Source organism: Andrena cerasifolii, chromosome 14, assembly GCF_050908995.1.
Source record: "Andrena cerasifolii isolate SP2316 chromosome 14, iyAndCera1_principal, whole genome shotgun sequence".
Taxonomy (NCBI): Eukaryota; Metazoa; Arthropoda; class Insecta; order Hymenoptera; family Andrenidae; genus Andrena; species Andrena cerasifolii.
Window position 1 is genome coordinate 6,369,996 of NC_135131.1, and position 18,924 is coordinate 6,388,919.

The following is an 18,924-nucleotide window of genomic DNA, read 5'->3' on the forward strand; positions in this document are numbered from 1 at the left end:
ACACTGGGAATGATCAGCCGCTTTAAGGGCTCATACACGTTTCTCAGCGCTAAAACGTAGTCAATGTTTGCGAGTGATTCAGGGGTAAACTATTAATCTGATTGGTTTAATAATTTTTGCGCTTTATAGGTATATGTTTACATACCTCAGGTATGAGAATGGGAATTTTTTTTTAAAAATGCGGGTTTTTCTCGAAACATCATTTTCCAAGACGGTGGGCATGATAACTGCCTCACCGTTCATCCAATTAACTTCATTATTTACACACATATTCCGCAGAAGATTCGTTAACCGGTGACGGTGAAATTTTTCAGTTAAATCGAACCATTTTTTAATAACAAGCAAAAACGTGCGACTTTTATAGCGAAAATCACGACCCTTCTCTTCAAAGTGGTACCATTACCGCAATTTTTTTGCGAAAAAATGACGACGTCACTGGATACCTACTTTCCCAAAGATTGTTAAAAAAATCGGGGATTTTTTATTCAGACCGCTCGTACGAGCTGAATCAGTAAACGTTATATACATTTTCCTATTATCAGACCTGTTTTATCCTCACTAATATATAAAAGTGAAACGTTGCCTGCTGCTGGTTTTACTTAAGAATAAGTAGCGACTATGAATACCGGCCCTAATTTCGAAGTGACTTGATGGGAGGGTACCTTCATGGTTACATTAAATAACGATCTCGATTATCGATGCAACGTCAACTGTTAAAAACAACTTATGCACCCTTAAGAATCTCCGAGAAGAACCGATAGATATAAAGACGTTGAGATACGGCAAACTCGTCGATACTATAGCCATTTCATTTAATCAGTGACTCTGTGATATGCGTATCCCAGATTTGGCTAGAACATACGTACAGTGAAATCGAGATGAACGAGAAAGGAGAGCATCGTATCACGAATCAACCAAGGGTACAATTGAACGTGTCACGAATCGTGCAATGTTTGTTGCAACAGCCACGAGGAAAGAAGAATGAAAATGATGAAGAGGTGAGGAAAAGCTTGTTTCCACATTGCAATTAGCTTGAACAGCTGTGTTGATAGACTATCTTCTAATTCTGTCGAGCATTTAGTTGATTTCGTCTGCCAATCACCGCACTCTTTGAAGCACTCAGCGATGAATGCGGCTAACAATTCTCGTTAACTGCTATTTAAGTATTTTCATTTTATTTTATTTCTTTTTTTCTTATTTCCTATCTTGAAGCTACTTCTTCCTCCCTTATTTTGTCCACCCTTGTGTTTCTACTTTTATGCATTAGTGATCCACTGGTTCTCTCTATTCTCCACGTACCAAACGGTTTTCCCGTATATGTAAATAAATAAAGAAAAGAGAATAAAAACTTGAAACTTAGCTCAGCGCACGTCCATCCGAGTACATGAAGCAAATGTCAATGACAACGGAGGAGAGGGCGGAACATGTCTCAAAATCAAGAAACACACTGGACTTGCCCGACGCTTGCAAAGTCGAGGATCACACCTTTCAAGTAACTCCCCGGGTCGTGGTTTTTCAACGATTCACCCCCGGGGAAGCGTTGACCGTGACGGTGACAGTTCGTAACGCGACCCAGGTGATTTAATTTCCTCTTGCGTCACGAGAACTTCCAACTAGAACGTCCCCTGATTTCCCTAAACAAAAAAGGTGTCGCGATACTTGAAAATCTCCTGCGAATGCGATCCTTTCTTTTCCGTGGAGCATCGTGGTGCCGATTACTCGATGATGCTTGCACCGGGCCTCTCCAACTCTTACAACGTGAAATTTGTCCCCGAGAGGAGAAGAGATTACGAGTACAGGTTGAGGTTTCTCACCGACACGAAGGAACTGATCGTGCCGGTTATAGGTGCGATTAAATAACTGCGTACATATTTCCAGGGCTCGATCTAGCTCTTCTAGATTTTTGCCGCCCCTTGATTATTTAATTACATATAAACAATTATTCTGAAATGTAATTATTGACAGTGGGTGAAACTTTTTGTAGGTATTTTTTTGAATAATAAAAGCCTCGTGCTGTATAGAAAATATTAACCCTTAACTGGTATACTGTTTTTGGCAAAGGTGGCTGGTATACTGTGGTCGTGACAGACCCCAAATAAAAAAGGACACAGAAATTTGTAAAGTCGACCCTGAATCAACCTCTATGAATATTTTGTTCTTAGGTAATGTGTAAAATAATAGAAACTTAGAAAGTTAAACTATTATTATAAAATTAATTAGAAAAACAGTTTACAAGCTTAGGCAACCAAAAATTTTGCAGCGAACTTTGCGTGCCTGGGGTCACGACCGACCCCAAGATACCAGTTAAGGGTTAATATTCGTAAATTACCAATTAATCAATTTTGCCACTCTGGACAGTTGCCCTGTTTACGCCCCCTCCCCTAGATCGAGCCCTGAATATTTCCTGACATCGAGAAAGAGGAATGCAGCTAGGATGTGCATTCCTGCGAAATCTGGTCGTGTAACAGATTCGAAACGACTTTTAGCTGTCGGGCCAAGAGGACTGTTAGACTTCCCCGACGAAATTGAAATGCCGTCGACCGCGGTGAAGATTCCTTCCTCCAAGACGACATTCGTCCGCAACGTAGGGGATGCGCCAGCCCTCTTTGTTCTCTATAGCGATGAGTAAGATCAGCAAGTAAAAGATCGTGTTGCAAACGCGACGTACAGTACGTACACGGAATAACACTTAGATTCGGTCCGTAACAAATGCTAGCCGACGCTTTTGGATCGAGCCATCCAAGGGTACAATAGCGGAGAAGGAGTCTCTGCAATTCACTACGCACTTCTTGTCCAACGAATCCGGCGATTTTCAAGGGAGACTCTTTCTCGAATACGAAACAGGTAACTGGCAAGGGAAGTTAGGCAACCCGGAGATTTAGAGAATTATGCAACTCTGTGGGTAAGTAGAGTAGTTCATGCGTAAGGGAAACCTGTTTTTTGTTGGTGTCATAGTGAGGTTTTAGAGGGAAATCAGCCCTTTAAGGAGGAATTCTCGTCTAAGAGCCCCAAAAGTAACTGATATTTAAGATTTTAAAAAAAAAAACTGTTGGTCATATTGGATTAAATTATTTTGGGATATGAGGAGGCATCATTGAACTTGCAGGAAATATTTTTTTTATGTCGATCCTTCTTATTATTTATTAAGAGGTCTAAACAAAAGAAAAGAGGTTTAAACGAAAGTTGCATCCTTCTTTAATATCTACAAAACTGCGTAAAAGTAACTATCGAATTAAGGATTAGCGGTGGGGGTAACTTAAAAACTATGAAATTGTCAATAATTACATTTACGTAGTTTTGCAGATATAAAAAAAGGAAGCAACTTTTGTTTAAACTCCTTTCCAATATCTCTCACCATTCTCGAGATATCCCACAAAAAGGAGAATTCTGCATTTCTTTCAAGGGGTGACTTCAGCCCCCAAGACCGCCCTATGGCACCCACAAAAAAAACAGGCTTCCTTTACACATCAACTACTCTACTCGCACGCAAAGTTGCATAATTTCCTGAACCTCCAGGCTGCCTGGCCTAACTTCCCTTGTGAGCGACGTGCAGGGTGAAAGTTTCAACCTCCCTCTTGAATCTGCCTTCTTCTCCAGGGGAGAAAGTTGGAATAGATGTTCGATGTTCCGCGAGAGATTGCCCTATCCGCATCGACAGGGGCAGCATTAGGATGGAAGACACTTATCTAGGATTATTCAGGAGCAAGGTGCTCACCATCCACAACAGAAGCGACTATGTCGTCAAGTACAGGTGGATGCTTCTTAAGGATGCGAATGCTGATAGCCAGCAGAGGGAAGAGTAAGCTGGCGCTGATTAAACAGGCGAAATGGCCAGGACAGATCAAAGTGACGTTAATAATAACAGAGAGGCTTGGCGCTCGCCGCAGATACGAGAGGCTGTTCCATCTGGTTTACGAAATGGAGCTGGCTCGGTGCGTCGATCTCGAATATTACAACGTCTGCATGCCCGACGTCCATCAGCTGGTTTATCAGCGGATCTATGCGGACGAGATCGAGTCCCTGACCAAGGAAACATTCCACTACAGGCACACGTGCTTTATGCTCACACCTCTGGAGGCTGAGATTTGGCCGAGGTCCTCGAAGGACGTGACCGTCTTGTTTCGTGCCCTGGAAATCGGCGAAGTAACCAGCACCGCCTACTTGGAAATCACCGGCCGCCAGGACAGAATACCACTCAAGTAACTTTAATTAATCCTCCACTACAATTTACGGTAATTGTTAGAATCCAAGCAACCCCTGAATCGATTGCTTTACAATAGTCTGCACGGGACGGGCCTGGGACCGGTGTTTCGCCTGAACGTCATCACAATCGATTTGCAAAACGTTTATTTGTGCTCTGTACACAATTACGAGGTAACTCGTTGATTATACAGTAGGGCGAGCACAAAAATTCAAATTCTCGAAACTGTAAATAGCTTAGTGCGGAAAAGTTACGTCTGGGGAAGACAAATCGAGGCAAAAGAACTTTTTAAAATCGGTCAATGTTTGACCGGCCCCCATCGGGGTGAAAGTTTTTAATTTTTTACCAGGTTTGGCTACTTCTGTATATTTTCATAAAATTTGTATATTTCACTGTTGAGCGTCAGGGAATATTATTTAAACACATAAAGATGTGAAATAACGTTTTATATGTTGTCGCGAAGCGCAGTATCTATCTGTGTTTTTATTTTCGGAGGTAACGCGGTTGTAGTGAAAGAAGAACATATTTCATTGATTCGAGAGCCGGTCCAACAGCCATTTTGATCTGTAACATTCAATAGCCAAGTCTTATAAATTTTTCTGCGCTGAAAACGAATCCGCAAACCGTTTGTCCCCAACACCCTCTGTTTTCGTGGGAAAAAATTGCAAATTTTCAACTTTGAACATATTTTGAATAACAGTAACAGTTATTCGGTTGCTGGCTCGTCAAATTATTCTAAGAACCCTCCTGAGTACAAAGATATAAGTTATTATTGAATTATAAACATTTAAATATATTTAAACAACGATCAAATGGAAAAGGACACCCGAAATGCACCAATTTTTCCAGATACTTTTCTATATATTTAAAAAAAAACTAAGGGTCTAGGAGAAAATCTGACTACTCCACGCGACGCAGCAGACATTTTTCCTCCGGAAAGCATCAACAGAAGTGGTAAGACACGTTTTGTTTTCAAAATATACAGAAGTCGCTAAACTTGGTAAAAAATTAATAACTTTCACCCCGATGGGGGTTGGTCAAATATCTACCGACTTGAAAAAAATTATTTAGCCTTTATTTGTCTTCCCCAGACGCAAACTTTCCCGCACTAGGCTGTTTCGAGTTTCGAAAATTTGATTTCTTCGGCCCACCCTATTGCACAGTATAGGTACGACAGGAGAATTGACCAAGTACGCGGCGTATCGTTTTAGATAATAGCCGCCAACCAGAGCCATATTCCCGGTACGTTGATTCACAAGCCGAAACCAAGCGACTTTGGCGGTAGCATCCAGATTACGCCCACTAGTCTCAGGTTGACGCCTGGCGAGCAGAAGTCTTTCAACGTGTCGTTCGCCTCGAATCGCAAGGGCGAATTTGTGGAGAGGCTCGATTTCGTGGTGAAAGAGAGCCTGCAAGTACTCAGCCTGCACATCAAGTGCGTTATTTTTCTAAGTAGCCAAGGCACGTGTGAAACAGATTTTTTAAAAGGTACACCGAAGCTGTACGCTTCTCTGTCTCGCAGGGGGTGTATCATATGCCCGACATTGCACTTCGATAAGGAGGTCCTCGATTTTGGCACAACTGCCCTAGGTAATCTAGCAATAACAGTTAACTCTTCCTGTTCACACCTTCTTTTAATCAGAAATTGGTTACACGCGGTTCACTGCACCCCAGCGAGATTCTTGAGTTACCATTTTTATAATTTTAGATTTTTTAACTTTTCAACGATAATTGTACACTCGTAACGCTCTAATAGCCTTTTTCTAGAATTGTAAATTTTGATACGATGAAGTCTAGTTGAAAGCAGCGATTTTCTACGGTTGTATAATAAAGCGAATTTTTCCTTTTTTTTGGCGATAAATCCCCCGTGGAAGTAGCGAAGGTAACCGCGACATTTGAACTTGAAAATTGCTCTTGGGGTGCGGTGCACCTCGCGAAAGGTTAAATCGAGTGTATGTATATAGTTTCTCGCGTTGTCGCAGGGTTTGCTAGTCGACGAACGGTGTGCCTGCGTAATTTGTCCCTGGTGCCTGTGGCGTTTGTCATAAAAGTGCTCGACGACGGGGACCAGCCACCGTTGCTTTCCGAAGAATTTGCGACAGCTCGCACGAAGCCGAGTTTCCCCTCGAATCCTCGAGAATTCTACGTTACGCCCGAGGAAGGGGTGGTCTCTGCTGAAAGCTCCTTCAGGATCAAAGTAATTTCAACCGATCGGTAGAATAAACAAGCTATTGGAGAGCCACGAGATGTTTTTGAATCTTCCTTCGCTTATTTTGCTGCCCGTTATTACAATTCTCTTTCACCTGGCATTCGAGGGATAAATTCCTTGCCTGCTTTCAAATCTAAAACTGGACGATATATTTCAACACTATTCCTAATTTACCTCTGCATCCTTGTCCATGTACCGCAGCCTCGCCTTTCACTTCGATCTGCTTTAACGTATTACCAGCTGTTTTCTTTATATATTTACTGACAAGGGGAGATCCCGAACCCGAAAATTCAAAAAATTCTGAAACAAAGGGAGTGTGATTGACCCCCTGAGAATCCGGTTATTTTCCGATTTTGTGTTATAACTCGTGAACTGTAAAATAATTTGTTTTACCAAATGATAGATCTAATTGAGAGGAGTAACTTTTGTCTTGGAACTTTTTTTCTGCCTCTTACAGTTCGCGAGTTATAACTCACAACCGGAAAATAGCCGAGTCTTCGGGGGTTAATTTCACCCCTTTTGTAGTGAATCTGGGCAGCAAACAAATCCCCTACACATTCACAGAGTTTCAGGATTTTTTGTATTTTCGGGTTCATGATTTTCCCTTGTGAGTAATAAAGAATAATAATAATAATAATAATAATAATAATAATAAATACTGTTTTACAGGTCGTTTACACGGCTAATATCGCTCGCGACGGCGACACCGCGATGCAAGTGGACATGTGGGACTCGGACTCGGATCCAGTGATCCTACCTATAAAGTTCTGCGGCCACGTCGCTTCCCTCTTCATCAAGCCCTACGAGATCATTCTTCCATTCTGCTTCACCAATTTCGCCTATTCGCAGTGCATCGACGTGGAGAACGCGTCCGATCTGGATGCATACTTTTGCTTGCTGCCGCAACCGGTAAATAGTCCGGGAGCCGAAATTTATGAAATATTCACCTGACGTTTCACAACAGGATTCCGAGCACGCCACCGTCATTTATTCTCTCTCGATGTACCAAGGGTTTATTAAAGCGCGCCAGTCGAGGACGATCCAGGTGACTATCATTGCGAGAGCCTTGGGCAGGCAAACGATTACGCTCAGGTAAATTGGAAATCAAGTTTTACTTAAGGGGTCAATAGGGGCCGATAAATTCAGCTATTTTCAGGAATTTATTGCGACGAAAATAATTATAGTAATGGAATGAAACTGTTTTCTATTTTTTAATCTACATTTCCAAAATGCAAGAGAAAAGTTTTTCCGCTTTTATCTTTTGCTATTTTTCATTTTGAAAGTAGGTTAGACTCAATGAAAATACTTGGTTGTAGTCCCTGCGAGAGTCGCAGGTGTGTAGAACAAGCAGTAAAGTTTATAAAGCAATCGGTTCGATAGGTTTTGTGATTTTATCTCCACGATGTGAAACAATGACGTTTCGAGAAAAACGCGTTCAAAGTTTTCATCTGTAGAGGCGGAGTCTCTGCGCTCCCTGCAAAATGCCTCCGTAGAAGCTAAAATAATCGGAATTTTTCCATGAAAATTTAACAGTACATTCTTGAGGATATGTGCTTTCGAAAAGTGTTTTAAAAAAAATCATTTTTTCAACCCGTCTAACCGGAATGGCCCCTTCAGTGGGAACAACACCTTGAAGCCCGGAAAAAAGTGCAATTTGTTTTAATTTTATATTAGATATCCATACTTCGTAGGAAAGTCATTGAAGTTTAAATGTGCATGTAGTGGACAGTATTTTAGAATTTTTGTGTGACAAAATATACAGTTTTAATCAAGTTATAGAGGTCGCCGTAGAGCGCGACGCGTCGAACACGATCTGATGGTTTCCTATTTTATTCACGTCGCGTTCATCTGAGCAAAAAGGAGAGCATTTTTTAAAACTATATTAATATAGAAGGAGACCATTTTCTTAAACTATATTAATAGAAGGAGGCCATTTTTTCTCAGATGAACGCGACGTGAATAAAGTGGGAAACCATCAAATCGTGTTCGACGCGTCGCGCTCTACGGCGACCTCTATAACTTCATTAAAACTGTATATTTTGTCACACAAAAATTCTAAAACACTGTCCACTACATGCACATTTAAACCCCATATCAATGACTTTCCTACGAAGTATGGATATCTAACATAAAATTCACAAAAATTGCACTTTCTTCCGGGCTTCAAGTTGTTGTTCGCCCTTAAGAATCGGGTTGATTTTGATTCTCCTACTTGTTCGTGTTAGTATGTTGACAATGGGGGAGAAATCGGCGAAGGTGTGCTGCGTGATCGTGGCCACCGGTCAAGGACCTATCGTGTCCGTCGAACCAGATACTTTAGACTTTGGTCAAGTCCAAGTTCTCGAGCCAGTACCGACGAACTTGCTGGTATCCAACGAATCACCGATACCGGCTGGATTTCGTGCTACCTTGGTGCGGTTCCCCCCATTATTTTTATCTTAAGGGGTTAAGCCACCTCTGAGGCCCGAAAATCATATGTAAGTTTCGGAATTTCTTGAGCGAAAGTAGAATATAAATAAATACACTTTTTAAGGGCTTGATTCTACATGCCTTATGGTATATAAAAATCAAATTGTAACTATTTTTTCTTAAACAAATTCGCGTTGCTGGCGCTCTTTCATTCTTCTACTTAGTTTCTGGAAAGTCGCCTTCCACGTCTAGCAGGAGAAGTCCCGTGTACTTTGCCGCAGGATAAACAGCCGAAATTTTTCATTATTTACGCGACATTTACTACAGAAGTGCATAGCGATTTAACAAAATATTGATTTTTCTGAAAATGCTTGAGGTTTGAAGTTTCAGCTGAAAAATTGCCTAATTTGCGTTTAAAATTGCCTGTAGCGAAAAATATTTTTAACGAATCGTAAAATCCGCAGGTACTTCTGTAGACAATCTATTACAGAAGATACTATGCAAATTGCAAGTGAATCGAATGAAAATTGTTCAAGTTATGCTGCTGGCCAATTTGAAGAAAGTGATTCCAAGGGACAACACATAACTCGGCGATTTTTTAATATTTCTGTACAATATTTACACGATATATTCATTAAAACCTGCGCTAAACATAAGGAGTATAGAAATAATTTTCAGCCTCACAGTATCATGAAAAAAAATTCCTCTAACGTGGTTTCATTTTAAGCGTCTCAGAGTGGGGGCGTAACCTCTTAAAGGGTCGATTGACCAGCGAATAGAATCCCATTCGCATTTTAAAATCGTTTCCAGGAAAGGAAAAAATCACCGTTCACCCTTAGCCCGGAGTCCGGGGATCTGGAGCCGTACGGATCGATGAGGGTAGTCGTTACACTGTACCTTCGCGATGCTGGAAAATGCAACGACAGGATTCTGATGTCTATTGTCGGCGATAGAACGATATCAGTCGGCCTGACCGCGATCGGAACCGGCTGCAGCGTCGTCTTCGAGCCCCAAATATTCCCCACTTTCGATTTGGGTCTGCTTTTCAGGTTTAAATCGCTCCTCATTTCCGTCGGCTTTTAATGCGCAGCGGTTAACGGTGTCGTGGAAAACTTTTCAACGCTCTCTTCGACAGCCATCAGAGAATAAATCGCGCGATAACGTTAAGGAACTACGGGAGCCATCAATATCAGATAATATGGTCAACTAATCGGGAACTCCAATTTAATCGAGGCCGGGTGGTGCTGCCAGACACGTGAGTAGATACGAATACCTACTTGCTTCGTTATTTCTACAGCTAAGCCAATGCCCCGATGCAGCACCAAGTTTCAAATTGAGCCTCTGATTGTGGAAGTTCCAGCCGAAGGAACGGCGACTGTGCAGTGCAAGCTAGTCTGGACCGAGTAAGTACTATCGACACCGAGGCAAGGCAAAGAGGAACGATTTCGTATCCAGGTTTCGGTCACCCGAAACAGGTGCGTTTATGTAGATATCCTGCTTTCGATAGGAACAAGTGCATACAAGAAGACTGGCACGTGTTCGGCCAGATCCAAAGAATCGGCAAGCGGGAACTGATCGGTACCTCGACTTTCAAAGTCATTCTCACCAAGCCGCATGTTTCGTTCAGTAAAAGGGAATTAACGTTCCGCGCTGACATATGTCCGGATGATGATAAATTACAACAGACAGGTTCGATTATCCTGTGAATAGTCTCTCCTAGGGTTTGCCTGCTTTTAAAAAATGGATTTGAAAAACGCTTTTCATTTATAAAATTGTAAAATTCGACAACTGGTTTACTGTAAAACTAATCTTCATGAATTTATATTTTTTGAAAAATATACTAAATGGAATAAAGGGGTATAATTTATAATTAATTAATTAATATTTACTTATGTTCTAGACGGTATAAGCTCTGTTTTATGTATATATCTTGTATATTAAGGGATTTCTCGTTAAATATAATAATAATAATAATTTGGTACCGCCTTTTAAAAGATTTAGATTTTAGTTATTTTAATTTTTTTTATTTGTTTGGTTTTGTATAGATAGAGTATATTTTATTTGGTTATATTTTTGTGATTCCGTAATATTAAGGAAACTGAAATTTTTAGAAATAAGTACAAATATTTAGTTACTATTTTAATTACATTTTTTTTTTGTGAAAATTCGAAAACCGGTGTTGAACCGTTTTTTGGGGAATAGAAAAACGTTTTTTCAAAAGTCGGTTTTTGCATAAACCCTAGGCTTTCCTTAAACTTCTCCAGTTTTATTTTATGGATATTTACAGATGAACTGCTGGTAACGAATCAGTCGAAGCTGGACTTGAACGTGCGACTTACGGTCACACCTCCGTTTCAATTGCTGACCAGCACGGGCGAGCCTGTGCAGAGCATGAAGATTGTTTTAATCGACGGCGCCACTACGAACATACGCGCGTTCTTCTTCTTCGATAAGGAAAAGAGTGATTTCTATTCGCGAACCTACTCTGGCGTGCTTCGGATGTCATACGACGAGCATCCTAACCGGGTAACACTGTGGGCTAAATGAGCCGGTGATTATGAAAGTGCTGTAAGTCATGTATTTTTTGTTATTCAGGCTTCTGCGTTTGGGCTTATTGAAAAATATTTTTCTGTTATTGGAGGAAATGTTTCACGACCTATATGCTCCTCTAATATCGAATTTATCTAACGTTTTAAATTTTATGAGTAAATGTGTTTGTTAAACCTTTGACTGTCCCCCAAATTGCAAAACTGCTGGAACGTAGTTTCTCGATCCTCACAGCTTAAGAAATTCAAACATTTTTCAAACAAAAGCAATTTTTATTTTCAAATACTTTGCCACTAACAACCTTACTATTTCTGGTAATGTATTCTTCACCACTATTTCTCCTAATTTTTCTCATATTGTCAGCATAATTAGGTACATTTCGCTTATTTAATACATAATGAAAGAATATTTTCTCACAAATAACTTACAGAGAACAAACGACTCAGGTACACCACTATTGTCATTACTTACTTGACTATTTTGCAACATTCTTTCGCAATATTTAAATATAAAACAGTATAACGTAAAATAAGAGAAATCTCAATTTTTTGGTAATTCACAACTTTCATAATCACCGGCACGTATCTATAACAGCAAACTGTTCTCTAATCTACGAAACGACGCTTTCATTCAGGAGCAAATTCCCTGCACAGGCACAGTGAATTTTCCGAATCTGCTGTTCGATTCCACGGATCTTGCGTTCAACTGCGTGCTTGGCTCGAGTGCCGAGAGAATCTTGACGCTGACGAATAACGGACCCGTGTCGGTCCTCTACAAATTCCTATGGCAAGCTGATTCCATCGAGATAGTGCGCGACGCGCGCGAAAGTTGCGTAAGTTCCGAAATCAATAATTCGTACAAATTTCATCGTCCCAGAATTCACTGCGAGACACCCCTGCGCCCTAATACAGAATCTTAATTGTAATTTGCCGCCGAGTCGACCGAAGCCTGATGCATTTACGTACGTGTGTACAGGGATGCAGATTGCAATCGTCTCGGCACACGCAATTACTCGATCGCGGCTCGTGCGAATCAGCTGCGACAAACCAAGATGTTAGCATAAACGAGGCAAATGACAAACAAGATGGAAGTGGAGACGGGCCGATGCAGTCACTGCCACCACCAGTCAATTGTACCGATCGTTTTAATTAATCGCAGCGACAGTAATAATGAGAAAAACCACCCGCGTATTAGCGGAGATAAGTTGATATAATAAATCCTGTGATAATCGGGGAATTCCCTTCTAGCGCCTGCTTCGGAGACGTACACGCGGAAACAGAAATCGGAAATTACAGAAAGGAAGGAGAATTTTGAGAAATCTGTGTCCGACGAAGAAATACGAGAATTCTTACTGTCGATCGTTGGCAAACACTTTGAAGAGACCGAGGAGGTTGCTGCTTTGGAAACGCTCGCCTCTGAGCCTCGGTCGAAGCACTACATTAACCAAGTTCATAATTTCTACGAATTAATCAGATTTGGGGTCGTCCTTAAGGGAGTATACCCGTTTGAACTCTCGGAAAATGTGCACATTTTGTGGATTTTTTTACAAGTCAACGGCTCGATGAAGATTTCCCGTTTTTTTACTATCTTTACATAGTATTATGAGCTACTTAAAAAAAAAGTTTCAGCTGAAAAACTATTGTTTTTCGGAAGTTATGCATACATATCCGAAAGTGAATATAAAAAATATTATGTAAGGAACGGGGGAGATGGGGTTGGAGTATAAAATCTTACGAATTCTTATACCGGCTGTGGGAGGTGTGAGACATCGCAAAAATTACCTTCACGTAATTTAAGGACGCCTTTCATTGAAAAGGACCGATGGAAGGATCAGCTGTTTCAGGTGTTGGAAATCGTTCCAAGCCAAGGAACCATACTTCCGTACACCGCGCAACATGTTCACGTAGGGTTCCACGGTTTCGAGGTGCTTGAAGTAAAAGCCACGGCGGTTTGTGAAATTGTTCGTGGCCCTTCGGAGAGGATCAACATACTCGCGAGCGCAGACGCCATTCAATTCTCAGTAGACACGGATGTGATTGATTTTGGTCAACAGGTAACTCGTCGGCGGGTTGCAACAGGAATCGGGAGCAGAAGACTGGTATTATGTATATTACAGCGATTCCTGGAGCTGAGTCAGAAAAGTTTCACGTTGAAGAATCGCAGCAACATAGAGCTTCGATATAAAATAACTACTTCGACACCCGCCGCCGAGCAGTGCGACCGTTTCCACATAAATTCGTTGAAAGTTGAACCAACCGCCGGTTCTGTGGACGGCCAGTCATTTGTTAAATTCAACGTGGAGCATCGGCCAACGATCCTTGGTCCCATCGATCGTCGATTCACGCTCGAGGTACCTACGCGCGACTAATTTACAGAAGCCTGAAGAAATATCTAAAACAAGGGAGTCCGTAGACTTCTCCCAGGGTGGGTAACTTTGGGGTGGCGATCAAGAAAATTATAGTAATGAAAAAACAATCGCGATTTAATTTTTTAAAAGACAATTGTTTTTTTATTTATTTTTTTTGTGAAAATAGTCGCACTTATCTGGATTAGCCAGGCATAATGAGCTGAGGTACGTTTCGCGACCCCAGAGTTTACCGTTCGAAAGTTTTTAGGCGACAGACAAGCACGCAAACATACGATACACTTTCTGCTTTATAGTATAAGATTACCCAACTCTAATTTGACTAACATAGTTGGATAGGAACTACCTTGACAAAGATCAGTTTTTAAAAATAAGCGATCTTTTCTCAAAAGCCACGGGGCAGGGCAAACTACCCCTTTTGCCGTCCTTCGGACCCCCATGATCTAAAACGTATTTAATCTTTCTCAGATCGATCACGTGATGCCAATGACGATGACAGTGAACGCTTTTGGAACATTCCCACAAGTGTATCCGTGTATTCCTCGTGGAAATGGTCATCCGGAACACCCTATCGCGTTGGAGTACTCCGCGATTCAATGCCTGACCTGCGAATACATTATTAGCGTAAGGTGCCAAGCAATTCTCTCAACATTTCCAACATTTTACAACCACTTCTTCGTTTACCGTGGTAGAAACTGGAGGCTGACTCACAGGTCTGCAATATTCCCGGAAAAGCGAACGATTTGTCCCAAGATGACATCGACACTCTGACCGGTAAAACGGACCCAAATTTTAATAATTCAATTAACCCAGAAATTCGAGAAATAAACATTCTCAACATACTTCCCTCTAAGTGGAAGAATGGACCATCGTTTGCTACGACGAAATACTACCACGTGATATGGACATAGCTATGGCGATGGAAAGACATTTGGCAAGAAGATTCCTCGATTCGAATTTATACATCGCACTGCAGTACAGCGCGACCGGCAAGAGGCAGGCAATTCCTCGCCTCCTATCTTCCCAATACATTATCGGTACTTCCGTTTCAATGATCTCGTTAATTAAGAATCCTCCTATCCCGCTGGATATTTAGCTAACGCATGTCAACTCGCTCGGATGTGGAACACGTACGCTCGGAGGAAAACACTCGCGTTCATTTCGCAAATCTTCCGCGCAGACATGAAGCACGTGATTATCGAGCACCCCGCTCATTACTCTACGATGGTAATTAACTACGGTCCCTGGGACGTGCAGATGCGAATGAGAAAGTTGGGGGCGAAGAGGAAGGAGGCACTGGCGAAGTCCGGCATCCAAGTGGAATTCAAGCAGACCAATTTAACAGTCAGCGAGTACGCTGTTCTTGGGGTAACTTGGCATCCAACTCGAGAGAAATATACCGAAAGGAGCACGCCAGTGAAACACACGATTCACATTGAGGTGTGTACGTAATCGGTCGATTTTATTCAAAGGATATTGAGCGGTAGGGAAATCGTTCGTCTCTTCCTGGAGTAATGCAACGTAATGATATTCAGGTGGTGCACGGATGCACGATCCCTATTACCATACAAGGAACAGTGACCTACCCCTACGTTACAGTGAACCCGAAACTTTTGGACTTCCAAGACGTCGTCGTGGGAGAATGTCTGGTCCTGTGCATCTTGATCGCGAACCAGTAATCCACCATATTTCCTCGCACACAATTTAACCGCGCGATTATACACTGGCAAGGTAGTTTATAAGGAAGTCAGGTGAATTATATGTAACTGGTTCGATTCCACGGTTCCAGGACAACTGGCGTGTGTTTAATTACAGGCCTCTGGCCAGAAGGCATTTTCTCAAACGCAGACCCTTTCTCTCTCTCTGTCCCTCTCTCAACACTCTAAGCAATCATATCATACCCGATAGCTATCTGAGTTGATTGTATGGCTCACGTCGCAGCCCCAACCAAATCTCCACCCAACCATAAGCATTCCGAAAACGAAATAGCATCGAGTTGTCTGCTTTTTACATATGTAATACTAGCTTCACTACTCGGCTTCGCCTGAAATTTAGATTCTGATTTTATAACAAAAAGATTGCGTTCATTTTTCGCGAAAATAGTCAAATTCATCTGGGGACACATTTCGTGACTGCAGAGTTTACCCTTCGAAAGTTTTTAGGCGTCAGACAAACACACAAGTACTTTCTGCTTTGGGGTTATACCTAGTTAGGAGGCCGAAAAGAAGCGAATGTTTGTGAATTTCTTTTGTAAAAGCGGAAGCATATATATTTACAGAACTTTTTGCACTTAAAAGAGCAACATTTAGAGAACATTTGGTAATTTTTGTAGAAAAATCCGTCCGTCATTCGCTAGATTTTTATATAAAAAATAAACCCACAAAATTGCAGAAAGATTGGTGCAGTAGTTTTTGTGATATCTTGCTCGCCGTTTTTAAAAAGGCTTCTTGGATGTCGTTATATTTTTATTATAAACGTAAGTATTTTTCTACAAAAAAATTACCAAATGTTCTTTAAATGTTGCTCTTTTAAGTGCCAAAAGTTCTGTAAAAATATATGCTTCCGCTTTTTAAAAAAAAAATCGCCTCTTTTCGGCCTCCTGACTAGGTACAACCCCTTAAGACGAACTGCACAAAATTTGTACGCCTAAAAAAATCTGTCGGGCATTTAAAGTTCACTCGATCCGAATCGTAGAATTGTGCAGGAATTTACGGTTGCTGAAACATCTCCCCGGTTCGAGTATCGCGCATGAATGAAGTCCGACCGAGTGACCCAGATAAATGCCTGGAAATGCGTGTACGTGGGAACGAGACCGATAAAAAACCGCTGACTGGGCAGGACTATACGTACCACGAGAGTCTAGCAATTTTCCCCTTCACCGCAGCAAAAACACCCCGTTCTTCGATGCCCGAAGGGCTCGCTGACGCGTGCATCGATTATATTCCATTTCTCTTCGTATTCGTTTTCTCCAGCTTCGGTTATTTTCATGATTTCTCAGGGGACTGGTCGACTGCGACTGGGAAGCCAAGTTAACGTGCACAGGCAAGAAGCAAGCAGAGGAATGCCCATTCTACGTGCAGCAAGAGTCGAATCGCTGCCCACCTGATCACGCACAGATCCTTCGTGTACACTTCCAGCCTCGAACAACGGTAGAAACGAAGGCCCAGTTGGTTACTTCGAAACCGACGAAAGAGGATCACTGAAAGATGTTGCCGTTTTCAGTGTCGCGTGGAAGCGAAACTAAAGATTGTCGTGAATATGAGTCTGGAAACGCAGGTGGTTTCGTTAAAGGGTCGTGGGATCGAAAGAAGCCTGAATATCATCGAACCCAGCATTGAATTTGCAGCGTCAGTGCCGTTCACCGAGGTGCAGGAGATAGTTTTCAGAATTGAGAACGCTGTCGATTACCCGGTCGAGTTTTTCTGGCACCACCTAGACGAGTAAGCGAACCTTTATGTTACGTAGGACAGTCTGAACGATCAAGATCGTGTTTCTCAGATATTTTCAAATCGAGGATCAAGTCGCGAACGCATTGCTGAGTTATTACCAAGCCAGAGAAATACTGCTGCCTCCCAGAAAGCCTGGCGAACCGATCCCACCGATTTTCATGAAATTTTACGACGACCTCCGCGAAGAAGCGGCTCGAGCTCGGTTGATAGACAGCTTTGACGAAGATGAACAGCAAGAACATCCAAGCGAAACGAAAGAAAGTTGGTTATTCGCGGTCCAAGTATTAATAACGTACAAAATAAGCAAGCGAATGTGTATGTACATATTAGGGTGGCCCTTATATAAATGTTTTGAATTTTTCTGTCTCGTGTTTCTTAGCTGTCTCCCCTTTTTTATTTCATAAAAAAATAATCCTTGAACAAGTGATGGCCAGGCCTTCAAGTTTCGAATTGATCAACGGTTTGAATTGCAATAATTTCTCAGAAATGGTAAGCCCTATCGAAGTTTGGTTCAAATAATTATTAGGGGATAATGCCACGATGTTAGGTAAAAAATTGTAAAGTAAACTAAAGAAATTCTTATGTTACATTTTTAATAGGTAAAGTAAGCTAAAGAAATTCTTTAGTAAGCTAAAGAAATTCTTTAGTTTACTTTACCTATTAAGCTAAAGAAATTCTTTAGTAAGCTAAAGAAATTCTCTAGTAAGCTAAAGAAATTCTTTAGTAAGCTAAAGAAATTTTTTAGTAAGGTAAAGAAATTTTTTAGTAAGCTAAAGAAATTCTTTAGTTTACTTTACCTATTAAAAATGTAACATAAGAATTTCTTTAGCTTACTAAAGAATTTCTTTAGCTTACTTTACCTATTAAAAATGTAACATAAGAATTTCTTTAGTTTACTTTACCTATTAAAACTGTAACATAAGGTTCTTGTACTATGTATAAAAAAGAACAGAAAAAATTGCAATTATCTTTTTCAAGGACTATTTCTTTATGAAATGGAGCCACGCTAAGGGATGAGAGCAAACGAAATCACAGGTTGAAAATAAGGGCCACCCTAGTGTATACACATACATATTTTACTGTGCACGTGTTTTCGACTTCAGGTTACCTCGATAGAACAAAGGATCCCGTCAAAGACCTTTTCGAGAGTATCGAACGGGAATCCGCCCCACTGAATGATCTTCCGGAAGCCACGAAGCCGAAGAAGCAAGTCTGTATCATCTTCCACGGTGCTCCTTTCACAGGTCTGTAATATCGATTGCAGTAATTCCGCGCGGTTCAAGCACTGCCAGTCACATCGATTAAAACCGAGCTCTGTGCCGTTTATATTGTAGAATATCAAGAAACAGCATGCAGAAGCGGGACGGTGTTGAAAGTTCCTGTACTTTGCATCGACAAAGCGATCACAGAGGCAATAGCACTCGGTGCCGGCTCAAGCTCGGTGAAGCTACGACAAATCATTGACGACGCTTATGAGAACTACATGGAAGCTTTTGAAAGGCACAAATACGAGAAAACTTAAACCCACTTTGTTATTTAATTCCAAGTACGGGTTTTTATCGAATGATTCGTTGTTAGGGATCGACAGCCGGTTCAATCGGCCCGCGACGGTTCGGGCGAGGCACGCGAAAGCGATGCTAAATCAGCAAAAGGCGAATTAAAGGGAGGAAAATCATCGAGGGGGAGAAAAGCTAGGGCGCAGAAATCCGGTGGGAAGAAAGGTTCAGAGGACGCTGAGACGAAA

The 18,924-nt window shown here is 41.4% G+C and overlaps 3 protein-coding genes and 1 long non-coding RNA gene across 4 annotated transcripts in view; 3 read left to right on the forward strand and 1 right to left on the reverse strand.

The window, feature by feature from the left end:
• LOC143376466 (uncharacterized) overlaps window positions 1-18,924 on the reverse strand; it is a 46,840-nt gene that overhangs the window by 9,198 nt on the left and 18,718 nt on the right. The gene's annotated exons all lie outside the window — the stretch shown is intronic.
• Window positions 3,672-15,505, forward strand: LOC143376545 (hydrocephalus-inducing protein homolog). The gene is made up of 21 exons (XM_076827022.1): window positions 3,672-3,799; window positions 3,888-4,199; window positions 4,281-4,374; window positions 5,413-5,616; window positions 7,080-7,319; window positions 7,375-7,502; window positions 8,636-8,777; window positions 9,630-9,868; window positions 9,955-10,074; window positions 10,139-10,222; window positions 10,327-10,508; window positions 11,107-11,345; window positions 12,001-12,198; window positions 12,342-12,498; window positions 12,614-12,813; window positions 13,210-13,419; window positions 13,483-13,716; window positions 14,200-14,491; window positions 14,586-14,768; window positions 14,912-15,171; window positions 15,267-15,505. Exons 1-21 carry the CDS (start codon window positions 3,672-3,674, stop codon window positions 15,408-15,410), a joined length of 3,990 nt encoding a protein of 1,329 aa, XP_076683137.1. The 3' UTR covers window positions 15,411-15,505.
• Window positions 16,542-17,793, forward strand: LOC143376546 (hydrocephalus-inducing protein). The gene is made up of 4 exons (XM_076827024.1): window positions 16,542-16,880; window positions 16,954-17,171; window positions 17,230-17,441; window positions 17,780-17,793. The coding sequence occupies exons 2-4, from the start codon at window positions 16,990-16,992 to the stop codon at window positions 17,791-17,793; spliced, it is 408 nt and encodes a 135-aa protein (XP_076683139.1). The 5' UTR covers window positions 16,542-16,880; window positions 16,954-16,989.
• LOC143376547 (uncharacterized) lies at window positions 18,194-18,865 on the forward strand. The gene is made up of 3 exons (XM_076827025.1): window positions 18,194-18,215; window positions 18,284-18,424; window positions 18,515-18,865. The coding sequence occupies exons 1-3, from the start codon at window positions 18,194-18,196 to the stop codon at window positions 18,700-18,702; spliced, it is 351 nt and encodes a 116-aa protein (XP_076683140.1). The 3' UTR covers window positions 18,703-18,865.

What these genes read in the sequence shown, in the direction of transcription:
- LOC143376545 (XM_076827022.1), top strand. Translation starts at nt 3,672, where the DNA reads ATGGAAGACACTTATCTAGGATTATTCAGGAGCAAGGTGCTCACCATC. An exon ending in CAGGACAGAATACCACTCAA is followed by an intron (nt 4,200 to 4,280) that starts GTAACTTTAATT and finishes GCTTTACAATAG; the next exon opens with TCTGCACGGGACGGGCCTGG. An exon ending in AGGCAAACGATTACGCTCAG is followed by an intron (nt 7,503 to 8,635) that starts GTAAATTGGAAA and finishes TGTTCGTGTTAG; the next exon opens with TATGTTGACAATGGGGGAGA.
- LOC143376546 (XM_076827024.1), top strand. Translation starts at nt 16,990, where the DNA reads ATGAGTCTGGAAACGCAGGTGGTTTCGTTAAAGGGTCGTGGGATCGAA. An exon ending in TTCTGGCACCACCTAGACGA is followed by an intron (nt 17,172 to 17,229) that starts GTAAGCGAACCT and finishes CGTGTTTCTCAG; the next exon opens with ATATTTTCAAATCGAGGATC.
- LOC143376547 (XM_076827025.1), top strand. Translation starts at nt 18,194, where the DNA reads ATGAGAGCAAACGAAATCACAG. An exon ending in GAGAGCAAACGAAATCACAG is followed by an intron (nt 18,216 to 18,283) that starts GTTGAAAATAAG and finishes TTTCGACTTCAG; the next exon opens with GTTACCTCGATAGAACAAAG. An exon ending in CCACGGTGCTCCTTTCACAG is followed by an intron (nt 18,425 to 18,514) that starts GTCTGTAATATC and finishes TTTATATTGTAG; the next exon opens with AATATCAAGAAACAGCATGC.